Genomic DNA, 19,570 nt, shown 5'->3' on the forward strand with positions numbered 1-19,570 from the left:
ACTTGCCACTGACAAGCCCACTGTTACGAAGACAGCGATTTAAGCCTGAGGGGAACGTCTCTTATTTTTTATAGCAGCGCCAACTAAGGCCAAGAGTACGACTTTGCCACTCACGCATCATTCATTCGCTTGCACAACCCCTTTTTACAGGAGGGCACATTCACACATCTCACAGATAGAACAACCATGCCCAAACCGGGACGCCCAGATCACGGGGAAGACGCGCTACCCCTATGCCAGGACGCCGGCTCACAGATATGCATTAGTAACAAAAAGGATTTCGGTGATATTTAAATGCGTTCTAGACGAAGCAGTGAAGATTATTCATTTTATCAAAAGTAAACCATTGCAATAACGTATTTTCTAAGACATGTGCGAAAATATGGGTAGTCTTCACACCACTGTACTTCTTCATACAGAAGTTAGATGGTTATCGCGTGGTAAAATGCTTGTGCGAAATTTAAATTGCGAAAGGAACTGATGGCTTATTTTATTGGTCATAAATTTGAATCTTCAGACTGATAATATGGCTTGACAGATAAATAACATGGCTTGGCTATCTACACTTGCACACCTTGCTGATATATTCGGAAAATTGAACGAATTATATTTGGCTCTGCAAGGAAAACAAGTCAAGATATTGCAAACAAAAAATAAATTGGTTGCCTTTTCAAGGAAAATACAATATTGGATTTCAGCTGTGAAGCAAAATAACTTCGAATGTGTCCAGACGCTTAGTGATTTTCTGGAAGAATCTGAAGTGGATTTAGATATGGAAATCCGTGATGGTATAAAAACACATCCGTCAAGTTTACATCAATCACTCAGTAATTATTTTCCAAACCAAGAGAATCAAGATAATTAATAGGTGCAAAATCCTTTTAAAATAAAAGAAAAACTCCAAAAGGATTTCATTCCATGGATTATGAAAATTTGATTCAATTGCGTTCGGATACAAAATTAGAAGCAAAATTTAAAACAGTTTCATTAACAATATTCTGGTCAGATGTATTCGATGAATATCCAAATTTAGCAAAAGAGGCTATTCGACCCACCTAGGCAACCACTTATTTGTGTGAACCTAGGTTTTCAAAATATGTTGAGACCAAAACCAAATATCGTAACAAACTTGATGCTGCACCAGATATGCGACTTCATTATCACACCTAATGCACAAATTTAAGAGAACATTAAGAGATTCTTCACATTAAAGATTTTCCATTTATTTTAATTTACGTTTTGAATTTTTATTAATTATTTCTATAATGATTTTTTTTTTTTTTTTTGAGTTTTGCTTACTTCAATGAAATACCAAAATAATACCCGTTTCATTTAATATCAGATATAAAATTTTGAAAAGTCGTTGATTAAATAATATTCAGAGTTCCGCGATCATTGGTAACATATTTTGGGGATCCACGACCAAAATAATTTGGAAATCACTGATCTAGCATAATTCGGGGAAATGTTTCCAGAAGAAACGTGTAGGTTTTACATTACTTGGTCAACCATCGTTAACATAGAAAATAATTTTTAAAAAATCCAATAACAGGTTGTTTTTTTTAACATATAGAGTAAACACGTTGTTTTCACGAACTAGAAATCACTAACTGCCTTCATAGTCCAAACATTTTATTTCCTTTATTGCAATCATTATCGGAGAATACCCGATACAAGAAGTCTCGAGATAGAAGAGAAGTATAATGAATACCTGATGCATTGAAGAAAATAATAAATTCATTATGCAAAAAGCAATAAATATATTGTACACGGAATAACTTTTATGTCAAAGAAAGAAGATTGGTAGTTTTTTAAATTAAAGGAAGCTTACTTATATCATAATAAAAACATATAAAAAAATTATTAATTTATTAATTCTTCCTTTTTTTTATTCTAAGTTTTGGAATATTATTCTGTTTTTATATTTTAAAACAGACTGCGCCATTTTAATATTTCACTTGCTATTCCTGAAATAAGTTTCAGTTTAAATTTTATTTGCCTCGTTCAGAGTTTCAATATATTTCCGCAAATTTTATACTTGTAACTGGATGAATATACATTTAATATCTGGTTTATTGAATTTCTGATAATTCAAACTAAGGCAATAATTCCTTAGCTTTCCAAATTTCGTTTAGTATCTATGACGTTTAATCAATTAACCAGACTACGCATTGGTCACATCCGCCTTACGCACAAACATCTTTTGTTTGGTCAGCGTCCACCGATGTGCTCAGACTGCAATGTTAATCTTACAGTTTTACACATTTTAATTCAGTGTCCTAAATTTAATTCTCATCGTGTGCGGTTTTTTAATTCATTAACATTGGAAATGCATGAATTGGTGGGAGAACACCCTCACAGGAGTATCTTTGAATTTCTAAGAGCTATAAATTTTTTTCCATTTTATATGAAAACTTTTGGGATTTTAAACATTTTCTTGGAATTTTTTCCATAATTGGAGTCATAATTTTAAGACCTTTGTCTTTTAAACTTATTGTGCTTTCTTTTTATAAGTGTAAAACGTTGTTTGTATTTTAACCTTGAGGAAATGTTTCGTTTAACAATCATATGATAATATACACATACCACTTGTTTTGGCGCAGCATAGCCAGTTTTGGCTCTTGCGCCATAAAAATCCAATATCCATCCATGACGTTTAATAATCTCAAATACAGACAAGCACATTAGAAAAAAAGATATGTACATATTTATTTAAGAATTCTTTTGCAAGAAATAGCAATCATCAATGCTAATTCTAATTTATCATAAATTAATACATACATGGATAGATAGACTGAAAAATTAATTGACTATATATATATGTATAGGTATGGTGTATGTATGCATATATGTATGTATATGTTACATAATAGTTTATAGATATTTTGTAATAAGAAATATGGTTTCAATAGGTAAAATTAATGTAAAATGTCAAAGTCTGCTATGATCAAATTTCTACATTTTTCAAGTGATAGTCAAATTTCTAAATTTTTCAAGTGTTTCTGCAATCGATAAAGTGCTCGCTTTTCTGTCATAACTTAGCAATACACGAGCAAAATCCAAAGTTTTCCTGTCAAATTGCTCTTTATAATAATCGGGAATCCGATTCCACAAATCCTTAAAAAGTCCCAAGTAATCGAAATCTTCCATTGACTTCGAAAGTTTTTGATGCACTATGTAACACAAGAAATGTTCAAAACATTCAGGAGTTAAACGGTCCCACATCTGGTTTACCACATCTAGGAAAATGGTTTGCAAAGGCCAATCAATGTAAGAACAGAGCAGATCTTTTGTTTTTGATTCATAGGATGAGGGTGGATTGTGAAAGATCTTGTCACGTTCAGTCTCATCAGATAAATAGTAACATACACGCAAATCATCAACATAGGAGAGATGAGGCCACACAGTATGTAGGAACCTTCTTTTATTAAATAGGTCCAACTCACTGTAAAATGAGCTCATTCTTATGCGTCTACTTCTATCGTTCAATAAAGAATTTATTTCTTCCCAGTGATCAAATTCGAAGTTTTCTGGATCACAAGTCTCAGGGGAAGGTACCTTTTCTCTGAGCCATTGCATCCAAAATCCGACATCAAGATCTGAGACGTTGCGATAAATGCTTTCTCTTTCTTCATCTGTCAAACTTTGACACAATTGCGAATAAACATCTTGATTATAAAAGTACGCAAAGGCAAAAGCATAACGCATTTCCCCATTAATGTTTTCGTTTTGAATGAGTTGCTTCGAAGTTTTTGTTCTATCAATTGTTCCTTCCAATCTCCAATATAAATTATTCGTGATGTGACTTTTCTGAATGTGTTTAATGATATCATAATGGTCTCTAACCCAAAAATAAACTTCGGAGACTATTGGCTGAAGGATATGCACGACTCGGTCTACGAGTGATTCTGGAAGCTGTGTGAATAATTTCATTCTAATTTCTTTTTTTCTTTCTCTAATTCTTTCTTCTTGTCTTTTGCTTAACCTGAATGAATTGTCGGGATCATATTTAAAGGTCTCAATGAATTCACCAAGAAAGTGAACGATGTCGTCATTATAGACAGTTAATGCTACTTTAACAGCTGTTATATGTTCTAGAGATGGTAGGAAAATCAAAGCCATGCTATATTTTCCGTTGTATAAGTAGTGGATTGAAGTATTTCAATCAGCCTGATGGGGAGAGTGGATGGTTTCAGTCAGTCTGAAAAGAAAAAAGAATATATATAAATATTTATTAGTAGAAATTGTAAAAAATACTGAAATCTGTAAAAAGAGTAATAATTTTTCTTCTTGAATGTCAAATCAATCTTTGCTGCAAATAAAGGAAAATGCTGATGCTCTATAGGAATCAACTATTTTGGAGAGATAGATGTATAATTCAGTTTTATTAAGCATTGGATTATGGAAACGTGCGTCCGGGTGCACCTCAGTAAATAAAAAAAATATAAGAATGTTGTTATTTTTTGGAAATAACCATGGAAAATATTATTGCATAAGTATTATTTTTTTACCTCTTTGTGATGAAAAAAAAAAAAAAAAAAAAAAAAGAGAGAGAGAGAGAGAGAGAGAGAGAGAGAGAGAAAGGGGGAAAAAACCTTTCACCAATTTAGTTATTGTTCATCGTCTTTGAATTTACGATATTTTATAAATTCAGTTATGCATAAATTTAACGAACATTTTCGTATTTGTATGAAAATTCAAATCTTTATTTCCATTAAAATTCTATGGGCGTTTTTTTATAATAATCGGAAATATAATTGTTACGTAAGCATGTTGCCCCGCCTCTCACTTGTAACGCCATCTAGCGGTATATGTAAAAAACGATCAGTCTTTGTAACATCATCGACGAAGCAGCAACGCCGAAAGGCAAGGCTCAATCCAACTCCCGAAAGCGGAGAAACAATAAAATCTTTAAAATACAAAAAAGGTCCGTCATCATTATCGAACCTCTCCATTCTGGTCCTAGCGATCCGGAGACGAATTAGCGAAACTATGGAGAAAAATAAAACTCAAAAAGCCAAAGAGTTAAATAGAATCCGTGGAAGGATAAAGGCGAAACTAACAAGTGTTAAAAAGTTTGTTGAAAGTAGTTCAACGGTTGAAGAAGAAAATAAATTCATATTAAGCTGTCAACAAAAGCTGGCAATTGTGGAAGAAATAAAAAATGAATTAGAAATTTTATTCAAGGAGTATTTAGAAATCGACGAAGATGAAACGTTAAGCCAGAAGTGCGATCAAGAAATATTGGATATCGAAGAAGAAAGAAACGAATTAGAGGTAAGTTTGAAATGCTTACTCTCTAATTATAATGTTAACGAAAATGTAATGCATAATATAAATGATCAAAATTCAAATTTGAACGCTTATATCAATCATATTCAATTAAAAACGAAACTTCCGGAAATTCCCTTACCGTTATTTTACGGAAAAATGGAAGAATTCAGTAATTTCAAAAATCAATTTATGTGTCTAATAAACGATAATATCGAATTAACGAATGATCAAAAGTTATTTTATTTAAAAGCTGCCCTCCGTGGTGAAGCTAAATTTATAGAAACAAGTGACGATACGTTTGAGTCACTGTTTGCTGCTCTGGAAGAACGCTTTGAAAATAAGCGAGCAATTGTTGATATTCACATTCGAAATATGCTAAACCTAGAAAAATTAAATTTTGAGTCTGCAAAGGGCTTACGAAATATCACAGACACAATAAATAAAAGTCTGAGAGGTTTAAAAAGTTTGAATTTAGAATGTAATGACTTAACAAATGCTATATTAGTAAATATAATATTAGAAAGACTTGACAAAGAGAGTAGAAAGGCATATGAAATGTCCATACAATCAAAACAAATACCTTCATTGAAGGAGCTCTTGCAATTTTTAGAATCAAGAGCGATGGTACTCGATCAATTAGGGAAATACCCTACAAGTAACAAATTTCACAAGGAATTTCAAGGCGCAATAAATAAGCCGAAAAACTTTCTTCTTAATGCGAATAAACTAAGTAATGTAAAGCCATGTATTTTATGTAAATTGGAACATCCTTTACAAAGATGCTCTGAATTTTTAAAATTGAGTGTTACTAAAAGAATCGAGCTTTTAGAAAAATATAACATTTGCAAGAACTGTTTGAAATTGCATAAGCCACCCTGCAAATCCACATTCCTCTGCCGAAGCTGTCAAAAATCAGGCCATAATTCTTTGATACATCTGGATCCTAAAAGTACGCGCCTTGCAGAGGTAACGCCCCCAGACGCGGGGGAGCAACTTTATGTAAACAATGAACCGTCTGGCTCGTCGAGGTTCCCCCAAAAACTGACCCCTGAGGCTGAGTCAGCGCTTGCAAGTAACTCGAAACTATCTTCAAACCTTCTATGCACCGCAGTTATTTATTGAAGACGCATTTGGTCAAAAAATAAAAATAAAAGCCCTGTTGGATTCTGGAAGTTCGGTAAACATAATAACTGCAGATTTGGCCAATTCTTTAGATTTGAAGCGGGAAAAAGTTAATGCATCCATCTCTGGTATTAACGGAGGAGAATTCTTCGTTAAAAATAAAATAACCACTGCCATTTTTAATGGAAGCAATGATTTTTCCAGAACTGTAGCATTTTTAATTATGCCTAAAATAACGCATTTAACTCCTTCTAATGAAATTGATATCTCAAAAGTTAACTTCCCAAGTGAGATAAAACTTGCGGATGAGACTTTTCATATTCCTAGTGAAATTAATGCATTACTCGGATGTGAGTTGTTCTTTGATTTATTGAAGGCAGAAAAATTTAGATCATATGATAATTCACTCTTCTTACAAAATAGTGTGTTTGGATATTTAGTAACGGGAACAATCAACGGCAGAAATTCTCATTTCTTTTCTGGATTAATTTTTTAAAATGATAATCTGGAGAATTCTGTTAAAAATTTCTTTAACTTAGAATCTTTTCCTGGTGATAATACAGATGATTCAGTCGAATCAAAAACATATGAAGAAACTTACTGTGAGGAACATTTTCTTTCCACTCATAAGAGAGATAGTACCGGAAGAAATGTTAAATTACCAATAATTGAAGAAAAACGTTCTACTCTAGGTGATTCAAAAGAAATGGCGGAAAGACGTTTAAATTTACTTTGGAAAAGATTAGATAAAAATAAAACAATGGCAATACAATACAAGGCTTTCATGGATGAATATTTCCAGTTAAATCATATGGAAGGAATTTTAGATTCTCCTGAAATTGCCAATAGTGAATATCATATTCCTCATCATGCCGTATTTCGCCCAGAAAGCACATCAACACCCTTGCGTGTCGTTTTTGATGCATCTGCAAATTCTAGCAATGGTGTTTCACTTAATTCCATTTTATTGAACGGCGGTACAGTTCAACAGGAACTATTTTGCATCATTCCAAGATTCCGAACATATCAGTTTGCATTTAGTGCAGATATAAAGAAAATGTGTCGCCAAATTTTGGTTGCAGAAGCAGATGGAGACCCGCAAAAAATTCTGTGGAAATCTAATAGATTTGCTCCTGTGGAAACATACAGACTACGGACTGTGACATATGGAACAAAATGTGCTCCATTTTTAGCCACCAGAACACTCAAGGCATTAGCTGAGAAAGAAAAAAGTGAATTTCCTCAAGCATCTGCAGCACTTCTTACTGGTGTTTATGTTGACATTTTAACTGGTTCAATTAACTTACCAAAAATCAAGGCTTTACAACAGCAGTTAATAGAACTTTTAAGTAAAGGAGGCATGCAACTTCACAAATGGGTTTCAAACCACCCTGGATTATTAGGGAATAATCATAACGTAAATTTTGAATTTCCAGACTTAACAACAGTGGAAACGCTCGGAATGCAGTGGCGTCCCACAGACATTTTCACGATTAAAGTGACTGATAAATCCTGTGAAGTGAAAACAAGTCTTGTGCAGCAAATCGCGATTGTGTGCAATCAACAATGACTTTATGAAAGAATTTAAAACTCCTTGTGAATTGATTTTACTAATATTTCTAATAATTTTATTTGTAATATTTTAAATTTAAGTAACAACTATACTAAAATTGTAAGTTATCTTTTCAGATTTATTAATCATTTGAAGTGTTCTTCTAAAATGTAAAAAAGGTAAGATAATAATAATAATAATGGAAATTGAAGCAGCATCCAACTTCATGGTAAGCAAGGTGCAACCTTCTGAATTTTCAGAGGAAATTAATTATTTGTCAAAATGGCAAATTTAACTAAATTAGTACAACAAGTTTGGAAAAATTGGAAACTTGATTATTTGAATAATTTGCATCTTAGAAACAAATGGCAGTTTGCTAAGAATAATGTAAATCTTAATGATATAGTTGTAATCAAAGATCCAGATTTGCTTCCATATAAATGGAGACTGGGTAGAATTCAAGAATTAATAAAAGGTTCAGATGGTTTAGTCAGAGTTGTTGTAATAAGAGTTTTGAATGGTGTTATTAAAAGAGGTATTAGTCAAATATGTTTACTTCCAAAAAATTAATTGGATTTATATGTGTATATGATTGTAAATAATATATAGAGACTTTAACTCATTTGTATAAATGTGTATATATAGGAATTATTTCAGTACTATTTTGTGTAAATTTATATTTAAGAATTATTTCAGTATTTTTTTAATTTGTTTTTACATTTATTCATTTTTTGTAATAATTCTGTCGAATTTATTGTTATGTGTGAAATTCATATAGTGTCTGAATATTGAAATTGTGCAATTTCAAGGCGGGAGTATGTTACGTAAGCATGTTGCCCCGCCTCTCACTTGTAACGCCATCTAGCGGTATATGTAAAAAACGATCAGTCTTTGTAACATCATCGACGAAGCAGCAACGCCGAAAGGCAAGGCTCAATCCAACTCCCGAAAGCGGAGAAACAATAAAATCTTTAAAATACAAAAAAGGTCCGTCATCATTATCGAACCTCTCCAATAATACTGAATTTTACTTTCTATTTTTATTTCATGCGCTCTTTTTACTTAATACTTTGGCGACCTACCGGTTCGCCAATATTAACTTTCGTTAAAATTTTAATAATTAAATATTTTATGTAATTCCTACTTTAATAGCTTCTTCATCAAAATATTTTAAAACTTCACATTTTTATAATTCACTCATCTATACTATATAAATGTGAAAGTTTGGATGGATGGATGTTTGTTAGTAAATCACGTCTGAACGGAATTGGATAAAATTTAGCAGAGATAGATTGTAGTCTGGAATAAGACATAGGCTACTATTTATTCCAGTTAATTGAATGGTTAATTTCTTATTAATTAAAAACTAGCTTTCCCTCCGAAAGTCTTTCCCCACCGCCAAATGAGTAGAGCTTCAGTTGTTTTTCTTTCCCACGATGAAGAGGCAAGGCTTAAGGTATTTTCGATCGATTATTTCAAATGATTCTGTTCATTTTCTTAGTGTTTGATGCATTTAAAATTAAACATTGTTAATTAATCGATCTTTCGGATTCATTCTGAAGTGCTTTTAAATTAAAATAAAACAGAATAAAGGAAATAAAAAATTTCTAATCTGCATTGCATTACCCTAACTAGCGTAGAAAATTCACACATTTGCGTTACGCCAACTGGCGTTGAAAATTCACGCATGCGCAGTGTGTTCTGATTGTTGACAATTGTATTTTCATTTTAATTAAAATTTTAAAAATTATGTGTATTATACTGTTGTAGCTATCTCAAACTCGCTCGATAAATAAAATAGACTTGACTTGATTTTAGAGAAATATGGACTTAATTTTCTATTTTGTTTTTTTATTATATATTTTTAATAAATTTATTTATAGCTTTAAGTACATCATTTTTTTAGGTTAGTTTTAATTTTTTTTTTATTTGTTATTATTTGATACTTTTTCGAAATGCCCAGAAAACTCAAATCTAATCTTTCGAAGAGGAGTAATAAAGCTCGAGCTATGAAAGTAGCTAGAAGACCTGTTTGCAATTTTAGTGAGCACTTGTGGACTGTCAAAGCTCCTCCAGTTGTGGGATACATACAAGGACGTTTTGTAATAAGATATCGTGTTTAGGCTGGAGAAAGGCTTCGTATGAGAGAGTTTGGCAGTAATATTACCAAAGCTACCATTATTACAGGAGCTGCTAAAGGAGGCAGCGTTTTAATTAACCGTATACCTGGTATTCCAAACAATTTGCCATTTTGTTTCAAGAGGTTGCAATTTCCTTTAAAAGTGGCTTTTACAATAACGATCAACAAATCCCAGGTTTGGACCTGGGATTAATGTTGTATAAATTATGGTATTAGAATAAAAATAAATGTTGAAATTTCCCCGTAGAGCTTTTTTAATCAGTTACAAGTTTCTTGATTATATCATATCAGACTTCGCTTTCAACAACACTATAATGATACGGTTTGATAACAGTTTACATTTTGATCAGAACGTCAGTTCTCATACAGACACATCAAAATTTCAACGCGAACGAAGTCGCGGGTAATGGCTAGTAATATTATAAAGACCTTCGGTCATAACGTAATATGTATCTCTCTAATTTTCTGTTAGCTCCCGTGGAATTTATGCTTTAAATTAAAGTGTAAATGATGAATCTGCAATTAATATAATAATATTTTTTACTGAAATAAAGCATTCTTTTATAATATGATTACTGAAAACAGAGTCACTCAGGGTTTAAATTTTATGGGCACTAAAGAATATCTATCTTAATTTATGTAATATCTCAAGAATTTATCAACAAAATTTTCACAGATTAATCTTGAGCAGATCTCTTAATTAACAATGTTCAATTTTAAATGCATCAAACACTAAGAAAATAAACAGAATCGTTTAAAATAATCGGTCGAAAACAGGTTTTAAAAAACTACTTAAAAAACGATGTACTTAAAACTATAAGCATATACAAAAATATATATATATATAACTAACATAAATACAATTTAATTACAAAAGCATGCAACTAACCTAAAAATAATTTAAATCAAGAATCATCCGTTCATAATATTGTCAACAATCAGAACACAATGCGCATACGTGAATTTTAAACGCCAGTTGGGGTAACGCTATGCAGATTAGAAATTTTTAATTTTCTTTATTCGGTGTTATTTTAATTCTAAAGTACTTCAGAATGAATCTGAAAGATCGATTAACTAAGAATGTTTAATTTTAAATGCATAAAACATTAAAAAAATAAACAGAATCGTTTGAAATAATCGACCGAAAAATGTTAACCCTAGCCTCATTATAGTTGGGGAAAAAAACTGAAGCCTTACTGATTTGGCGTTGGGGAAAATAAAAAGATTTTTTGGCGGTAAAATTAGTTTTTAATTAATAATTAAAATTCTAATTAAAAATTCAAAAAAGGGACCCCAGGTGCACATTCCCGACCTCCAAGGTATACATGTACCAAATTTGGTAGCTGTAGGTCAAATGATCTTTTCTGTAGAGCGCCAACACATACACTCTCTCTCTCTCTCACACACACACACACACACACACATTGAGCTTTATATATAAGTATAGATAGATGTCAATAAGGACATCTGAAATAATATTTGAAAATATTTTCTACACTTTATTTTGTTAGTAGTCATTTTTTGGAGAGAAAAAAGCGTGAATAATGCTTATTTAATAGTATTTAAATAAGCCTTTTTATGGTATAAATTATTATAGAAAAAAAATTCGTTATTAAAGATCTAGAATTCAAAACTATTGGCCCCCAAAAGTTCTTGATACTAGAGCAAAATTATATTATTATAAAAATGTTGCAATAAAAGATACTGCAGTATTTTAGCTGCATATATCAAAATAATTCAAAACCTGAATTTAAAAATAAAATATATTAAAAAGCATTTAAAATTTAATAAAAAAAACTTTAAATATTATTATATTAATAAAAGCATGTAGTTAATTTTATTTTTACACTTTATTTAATTTTCTCTATTAAAATTTCATTTTTCAGAAGACTATGAATTCGTTTCTGGCATGAAGAGAAAGATTTCATTTTGGCTTTAATTAGTCACAATGATTAAATCATTTTAATTTCTGAATCCTAATAAATTAAATGTAGAAATATACAAAGTTTATAAATGTATGATTTTTTAAAAATTTTACTCGAAAAAAAGGAGATTAAATAATAATTTCGTTTGGTTTTTGAAATGATAAAATCCAACGTAGCATTCTAAATTAAATTGATGGCCAAATTTTAAGATCTAATTTTGCTTGCGAGTTTGAAATTTTTAAGTCTATAAAAATATTTAGAATTTAAACCAGAACCATATTGAAAGAAAAAGAAAAAAAGAACAATATTTTATATATAAAAAAAGAAACCAAACTGGAATTTTTTTATTGTTTAATACAATTAATTTTTATGAAAAAGATTAATTTCTTAAAACAATGAATGTAAATGAAGATGATAAATTCTAAAATATATAATTATATATATAGTAATATATAACTATATAGATAAATATATAGTTATTGAGGAAAAAAATGAGTACAATAAGGCCAAAGAATTATTGGCATTAATTCATAAGTTCATTTAATAATTCAAAATAAAACATTTTGAATATCACAAATAATGCAGAATTTTCACTTATTTTTTATAATCAAAATGTTTTAAATTTCTTGTTGGAAACGTTGACATAATTCCTTTTTTAATGCAAATCTACTTTATAACCTGTTGCTTCACTTGCTTTGCCTTTTACTCCATGACTTGAATAAGGCGTAAGCTTCAGTTTTATTATTATTATTATTATTTTCTACAGGATAGTAGTGGATTTTGACGAGGAAAACATCATCCAAAAGGGATTGGTTACCATACTAATAACAATTTACAACAATATATTCTAGAGAGAAAAAATACTAAGACAAAATAACTCACAAAAAGTGGAGCGAAATCAATATCGTCGTCTGACTCCGTTGCTATGAGCAACAGAAAATGGCGTGCAACCGGGTTGAAAAATTTCGACGGAGAGTAAGAACATGATTGTGGAATCCAAAATCTAGATATATTAAAATAGTAAAGAAACGTCGCAAAAATTGCTAGACAACGCAACAAATTCTCGGTTAGAAAAATTTGTGTGCTCGATTTCACTGGAAAAATGTTAAAACTACGATGACATTCTGACCATGTTCTGAAAAACCAAGCACACTCGTCAGGTGGGGGATTCCAGACATGAAGGATCAGAGAGCAGCTGCTGTTATTGCAGCAAAACGGAGCGCCATCTGATATTCGAAACTGAAACATCTGCAGGATGAAAAATCCGGATGCTTTTAAGTCTATTGTAAATAAAGTTACTTAATATTAAAAGTCTAATATATATGCAAATTGTAACGAAATTCTATATAGATTTTTTTTCTCCTAATTCATGATGCCTAAACTACTATATTAAATTTATAAATATGAAAAAGAATTTTGTATAATTCTCACTTTTTATAGAAAGCAAGATAAATATTGGATGATACACGTTCAAAGAATATCATTGATCTGAGATCCTTCATTGTTTGATCCCTCTTCGAAAGCGACACTGAAAGCACTGCAATGACTATATCATCTTAATAACATTTAATATCATTAAATATAAATAATCATTAATCATTAAATAATAAATATAAATAATAAATAATCATTAAATAACATTAAATATCTTAATAACATTTTTTTGTAATTTTTAAAGATGTTGTTCTACATATCTGGCTTTGAAAACATGAAAGGAAAATATACTGTTATTCAGTTATATGAATTATAAATATACTTGCCGGTAATGATCAATTTTAATCATTACTTACAGACATCAATTTGAATCTGAGGGGGACTTTAAAATATTTTGTATAATTTGACTGATTCTTTGTAATTAAAACTTCAGAAAACTCTATAAATTACTTTGGAAATATTTTGAGTTTCTTTAATAAACTTTTATATTTTTTCAAATTTACGTGTTTATTTCACGAAAATGGATGTAAGAAATACATAAAGCAAATATAACCATTTTCGAGGGTATCAATCCATTATATACTTTTTTTTTTTAACTGGGTGAATACAAACCATTTATTTTTCTGATCAGTTTCTGTTCAGAATCTTGAACGACCCAATAGGCGAATTTTCAGATCAGTATAATTTTTTATAGCTCAAGTACATTTTTTGATTGACATTTGAAGTGATTGGACTTTTTCGTTGGGTTTCTCTAGAAAAAAAAAATCGGAAAAACATAAATCTGAAAGCGTCTTGATAGGTTTGATCACATAATTTTGTGTTTTATATATACCTGGTGGTTCTTTTTTATTTCTTCACTCGTGTGAGGCAATTGAGCATTTTACATTTCATTATTTTCCAAAACTCTAATAATAGTGAATTATTTCATTATTTGATTTGTTAGTGATATTAGAATAGACGCAGTTACAAAATTAAAATTAAAGCAAAATCAAATTTGCATAAGCTATATAGTATGCTATTATATCTCCATTAAATTTTAATATAAAATTTATTTTTCAATAATTTATAATAAAATGGTCAATAAAAACGTAAAATGAATCCAGCCTATCATATTACGAAAAAGAAGGGGACTAAATAATTCCTAAATGACAATAAAACGGGGGGAGGGCAGCGGAATGTGAGGAGCACAGCTAGTACTGGTAAGGAACCCACCAGATGAGAAAAAAAAGAGACTTGTGCTCCCTTCGACGCAATCACAGCTTATTAGAACAAATATATAAGAAAAAGTTCATTTTTAAGTGTGCATATTTTACCGTTTTTTGAAAAACATATTTATTTATTGAATTTTAAATGAAATGAGTGGTGAGTAGCTTTTAAACTAAAACACATAACATGCTGATTTAATTTTAAGTTCACAAACATTTTACATGAGAAGGCAATGAAGAAAAAGAAAATTTCATTTTTCAGATGGATAAAATGTGACACTTCCATTTCACAAACTGCTTTCTGAAATTCTTCCCACACAGAGAAGAGAATGTGTTCTTCGATGCTGCAAGTTTTGATTCAGAGCAAATTTCTCCTGAAACCAGACACAAAGCTGACACTAAAAGCAGCTGCGTTATTTCTGTGAGAAACATAACGCATAAAATAACAAAATAATTTTCACATCTTTTCAAAATATGAAAAATATCTGATTTTCACAATATCTTTCAGCATTCCTTGAAGGAAAATAAAGATTCAGTATCCAGTATTATTCAATAACAAATAAACAAAAGCTATTCACTTGACCTTCCTTCATTAAACTAAATAACGTTACAGGTGTTTTTGAATTGCATACTTCTCTTGTGCTGCAAATTTAATATTGATGAGTAACACAGGAAGCAAGCTTATCGTTCAATTTTATGTCACTTAACATAAAATTGAACGATAAGCTTGCTTCCTGTGTTAATTTTTTTTAATTATCTTGGCAATCAGTTTTTCTTGCGTTATGTTTTTTAAAAACTAAATTTCTATTTTCAATAAAAGAGTTCGATAGTTAGAAGCAATTTCATTTTTAAAAAGTGACTCTTCACTCAGTTCATTTTATAGATCACACTTAAATTCTTAATCACTTATTTAAATTAAAATATCTAAGTTAAAAATGGTTTTCAGATCTCATTCAACAAGTATCTTTCCTTTAATATCATTTTACCTATGTTTGAGAAACACATATATAAAGCACAAATTCGTTTGTCGGAAATATTAACCGCATTCCAATCGCCCAGATTGATGCGACAGATGCAGTAAAAATGGCAAATTCACTTCAATAGTTAAAATTTCATAAATATAGGTTAACTCTATCGTCCATGGCGTTCTTTGGAATGACAAATTTGTAAGAAATGCAAGAAAAATTTCAGGCGACCACTCCCGCTTATTTTATTGTAATTTCTTCTATGAAAACTAAACATTATACTACAGAAAACGATGAAATGGCTACATTCAACTGCTTATATAAGAAAAATTACGCATTAGATATGTTTCTTTTTTTTATAGAGTTTATCCACTAAACTAATGAATTTGCACAAATTTTTTTTGGGGGGTAAATCAAGGACATTCTGCGGTATTTATTATTATTGCGCAAAGTTTATTACCCATTTTGTGAATGCATACATTTTGCTTTAGAGAGTAATTTAAATAATAATAAATTGACAAAAGTGCAATGTGACACTTTTAAGGAACTCTATAAATTTATTTCTCTCAACGCTTTAGTCTAAATGAAAATGTCTGAAAATTCACAGTAATTTAGAAACATTCAAACTTGCTTCCATTGATTGAGATACATTTTCATAACACTAAGTGAGATAAGAATAGATCAAGATAGGATTTGCACTTTGACTCAGTTGAGGCCATGGCCGATCTAAAAAATAAAAAATGGTAAAACAACGAAAAAAAGAAAAACATTTATAAATCCTCTTAATGAAATATTTGTTAAGCGTATCGATATCATTTAAATTGCCCACACGTTAATTACTTCATTTCACACTTCTGTTTTAAATATGCATAAAAAGAAAAATAGTTTTTGAATCTGTTTTTCAAAATAAACGAATGACTTGCATTTTTAGTTGGAAACAAACATTGATTTAAAATCAAAGTCTTTATTATTGAAATGAAAATAATGAAAAAAATTATTAAAAGAAGTATATTTTGAGAATACTTATATATTATTTGAGAATATTTTTATATAATAAATTATTATCATTATTATATATAACACGAACAGCCCTAAGAATTTTTATTGTACGAGATATTCAAGATATTTTTGACAGATTCCAATTTTATATTAAACAAGAATGATAAAGAAGAAAAAAAGTCTTAATTGTTTACAGTAGAGCTACTAAAGTAAATAAAGCCATTTCAAGATATTATAAGAGTGCATAGCATATCAAAATCATGTATCGCTATCATTTCCAAGCGACAGTTTAAATAATAGCTTCAATTATATCACCTAGAGGTTTCAGTTAGTTAGCAGCTGGAAACTCGTACACATGGAGTTAATTTTAAATGGAAGCAGTTTAAAAGATTTTCCACCATTCATTGATTCTAAAGTTAACGCTTATGTGTAGAAACAAAAAAAGATATAAAAAAATTAATTATAAGTATACGTCATGCAGAAACCTACTCAACATAGAAAAATAAACCTAATCTTCATATACTGGTGACAATGATAGAAAAAAAGCCAAAATGAAAACGGTTTTGAGGTTCTATTCAACAATGAAATATAATGTTGCAAAATAAATGAAAAATATTTCATAAAAATTATTAAATACACAAAGAAAATCATATGGTCAAAAATTGGAGCCATTAGGCAGATTTTTTTTTTTATATACTGTTGTAAAAACGTTTTTCTACTGAAAAATTTTAGAAATTTATATTGAAAAAAAATGCTAATATTCTGCTTAATTTTCAATTAAGTAAATTTCTAATTAAACAAAAATATCTCTCTAAAAATCACATTTCTACTATCCAAAGTATGTGTTTTGCAAATCTAGTCGATATAAGTCAAATGGAATGGTTTGTAGTGTACAAGCACATATACACAACATTAGACAGAATATTTTTTTTTTCTTATGTTTAAGTACCAAAGTTTTATTAAAATACCAATACATTTGCCCTCAAAATATTCTTACCAACTGATAATATGTTTTTGTTCGTAATGAGAAATTATAAAATATATTCTGTTCTAGCAAATAGAAATATATAAAAAGTTTTAAAAGCCCACATTTTTTAATACGTCAAACTAAACATAAATCATTGTGGAAGATATAGACGTGAAAACAACCGTCAAAAGTGCTAGAATAATCTAGAGCAAAAGAACAACAATAATAAGAATAATAAATGCTACAATAAAAAAAGTATGCAACATTTTAGTTGCATAAAAGAAAATTATTTTGAACATAAATTAAAAATTAAAATATATTTAAACTTTGATACTAAACATAGTATTGAAATAAAAACATGCACCATATTTCATACCAATAAAAAGTAACGAATTGGGAATTTTTATTGCTTTACATAATTAATATTCTATGAATAAAATAATTTCATAAATAAAAAAATATACAATTATTTCGTTTTTATACTTTCTTAAATTTTTTCGATTAAAATTTCATTTTCCAGAAACCTGGGAAAATTTAGCGATTTCAATAGATCGCTATCCGTAAAGAAAATTTAAAAAATATTTATTTTTGCTTCAGAATTTCAAAATCCAACAGAACATTTTAAAATCAACTAATGGACAAAATATAAGATCTAATATTGCTTGTGAGTTTGAAATTTTTAATGCAATCAAAAATATTTAGAATTCAAACCAGAACCATAATAATGAAAGGAAAAGAAGAAAGGACTATATCACATATCAAGAAAAAGAACCCAATTCGAAATTTTTTATTATTTAGTATAATTAATATTTTATGAATAAAATAATTTCTTAAAAGAATGCATGTCAATGCTTATAGATACATTCTAAAATTGATAAATGTACAGTTCTTAAGAAAACAAAATGAGTACAATAAGGTTAATGAATTACTAGCAATAATTAAAAAAAAATTATTTGTTAGTAGCAAAATAAAATAGTTGGAATCTATCAGCTAATGTAGATTATTTTTATTTATTTTAAATTTCATGTTAGAATTGTTCGTTTCATGTTTCATGTTTGGCATTGTTCGTTTTATAATGCAAACCTGCTTTATAACCTGTTGCCTTACTTTCGTTACCTATTGCTCCATTACCTGAATAACGACGTGCGCTTCAGTTTTTCATGATTTTCACAATAATATTAGTAACTTTGTTGTCGTCAAGAAAATGATCGTACAAAAAGGATTATACATCATATTCATAACAATTTACCAAAATGTAATCTAGAGTCAGAAAATATTAAAACAAAAATACTCACAAAAAGCTGAAACCTTAGCCCAGTTGAAGTCGAGCTGCGAATTCATGGCGTTCTCCTTCTCCGTTGCTATGGGCAATAGAAAATGGCGCGGGAGGGGAATTTCGCCGGAAAGATCAAACATTTAATTATATTAAATAGTCAAGAAACGAGGCAAAAGAAATGCGGAAGATTCTTTACCCATTCAAAAATATCATGTATTTGATTTCACCTGAAAAATTTTAAAAATCCAGTGTATGCCAAGCAAATCTACGGAAAACAAACATACTCCTCTATTTATCGATTCTATACATTGAGGATCAGAGTTGCAATTGTTATTGCAACAAAACGTGGTGCCATCTGTTATTCGAAATTGAAACGTCTGCAGGATAAATCAGGGATTTAAAAAAAAAAAAAAAAAACGAATGCTTTCAAATCCATTGTAAATAAAGTTATTTAATGTTCAAAGTCTAATATATAAGCAAATCATAAAATCATTTAATGAATTTTTTTATAATTTATGTTGCCTAAACTACTGATATTAAATTTATAAATATAAAAATGATTTTTTTATAATTCTAAATTTTTAGAAGACGATCAAGATAAAAACTCGGTGGTGAAACTTCGAGGAATATCATTTGAGGTAGACTATTCGTCATTTGAATTCTCATTGAAAGTCAGAGAAATTCAGCTCACTGCAATGCCGATATCATTTT

At 29.6% G+C, this 19,570-nt stretch overlaps 1 protein-coding gene across 3 annotated transcripts; it reads right to left on the reverse strand.

Moving 5' to 3' along the window:
- Window positions 1–2,796: 2,796 nt before the first annotated feature.
- Window positions 2,797–19,167, reverse strand: LOC129981230 (uncharacterized). Of its 3 annotated transcripts, XM_056091988.1 has the most exons (3): window positions 18,879–19,167; window positions 16,245–16,343; window positions 2,797–4,201 (listed from the first exon to the last, which is right to left on the reverse strand). In XM_056091988.1, the coding sequence occupies exon 3, from the start codon at window positions 4,120–4,122 to the stop codon at window positions 2,965–2,967; it is 1,158 nt and encodes a 385-aa protein (XP_055947963.1). In that variant the 5' UTR covers window positions 4,123–4,201; window positions 16,245–16,343; window positions 18,879–19,167; the 3' UTR covers window positions 2,797–2,964. The 3 variants fall into 3 exon arrangements, with proteins under 3 accessions (XP_055947963.1, XP_055947962.1, XP_055947964.1); XM_056091987.1 differs by lacking the exon at window positions 16,245–16,343; XM_056091989.1 differs by lacking the exons at window positions 16,245–16,343; window positions 18,879–19,167 and adding an exon at window positions 12,896–13,133.
- Between the last annotated feature and the right edge of the window lie 403 nt (window positions 19,168–19,570).

This window comes from Argiope bruennichi, chromosome 8, assembly GCF_947563725.1.
Source record: "Argiope bruennichi chromosome 8, qqArgBrue1.1, whole genome shotgun sequence".
Taxonomy (NCBI): Eukaryota; Metazoa; Arthropoda; class Arachnida; order Araneae; family Araneidae; genus Argiope; species Argiope bruennichi.

Excerpts from the sequence above, each read along its gene's own strand:
- LOC129981230 (XM_056091987.1), bottom strand. The coding sequence starts at position 4,122 with ATGGCTTTGATTTTCCTACCATCTCTAGAACATATAACAGCTGTTAAA.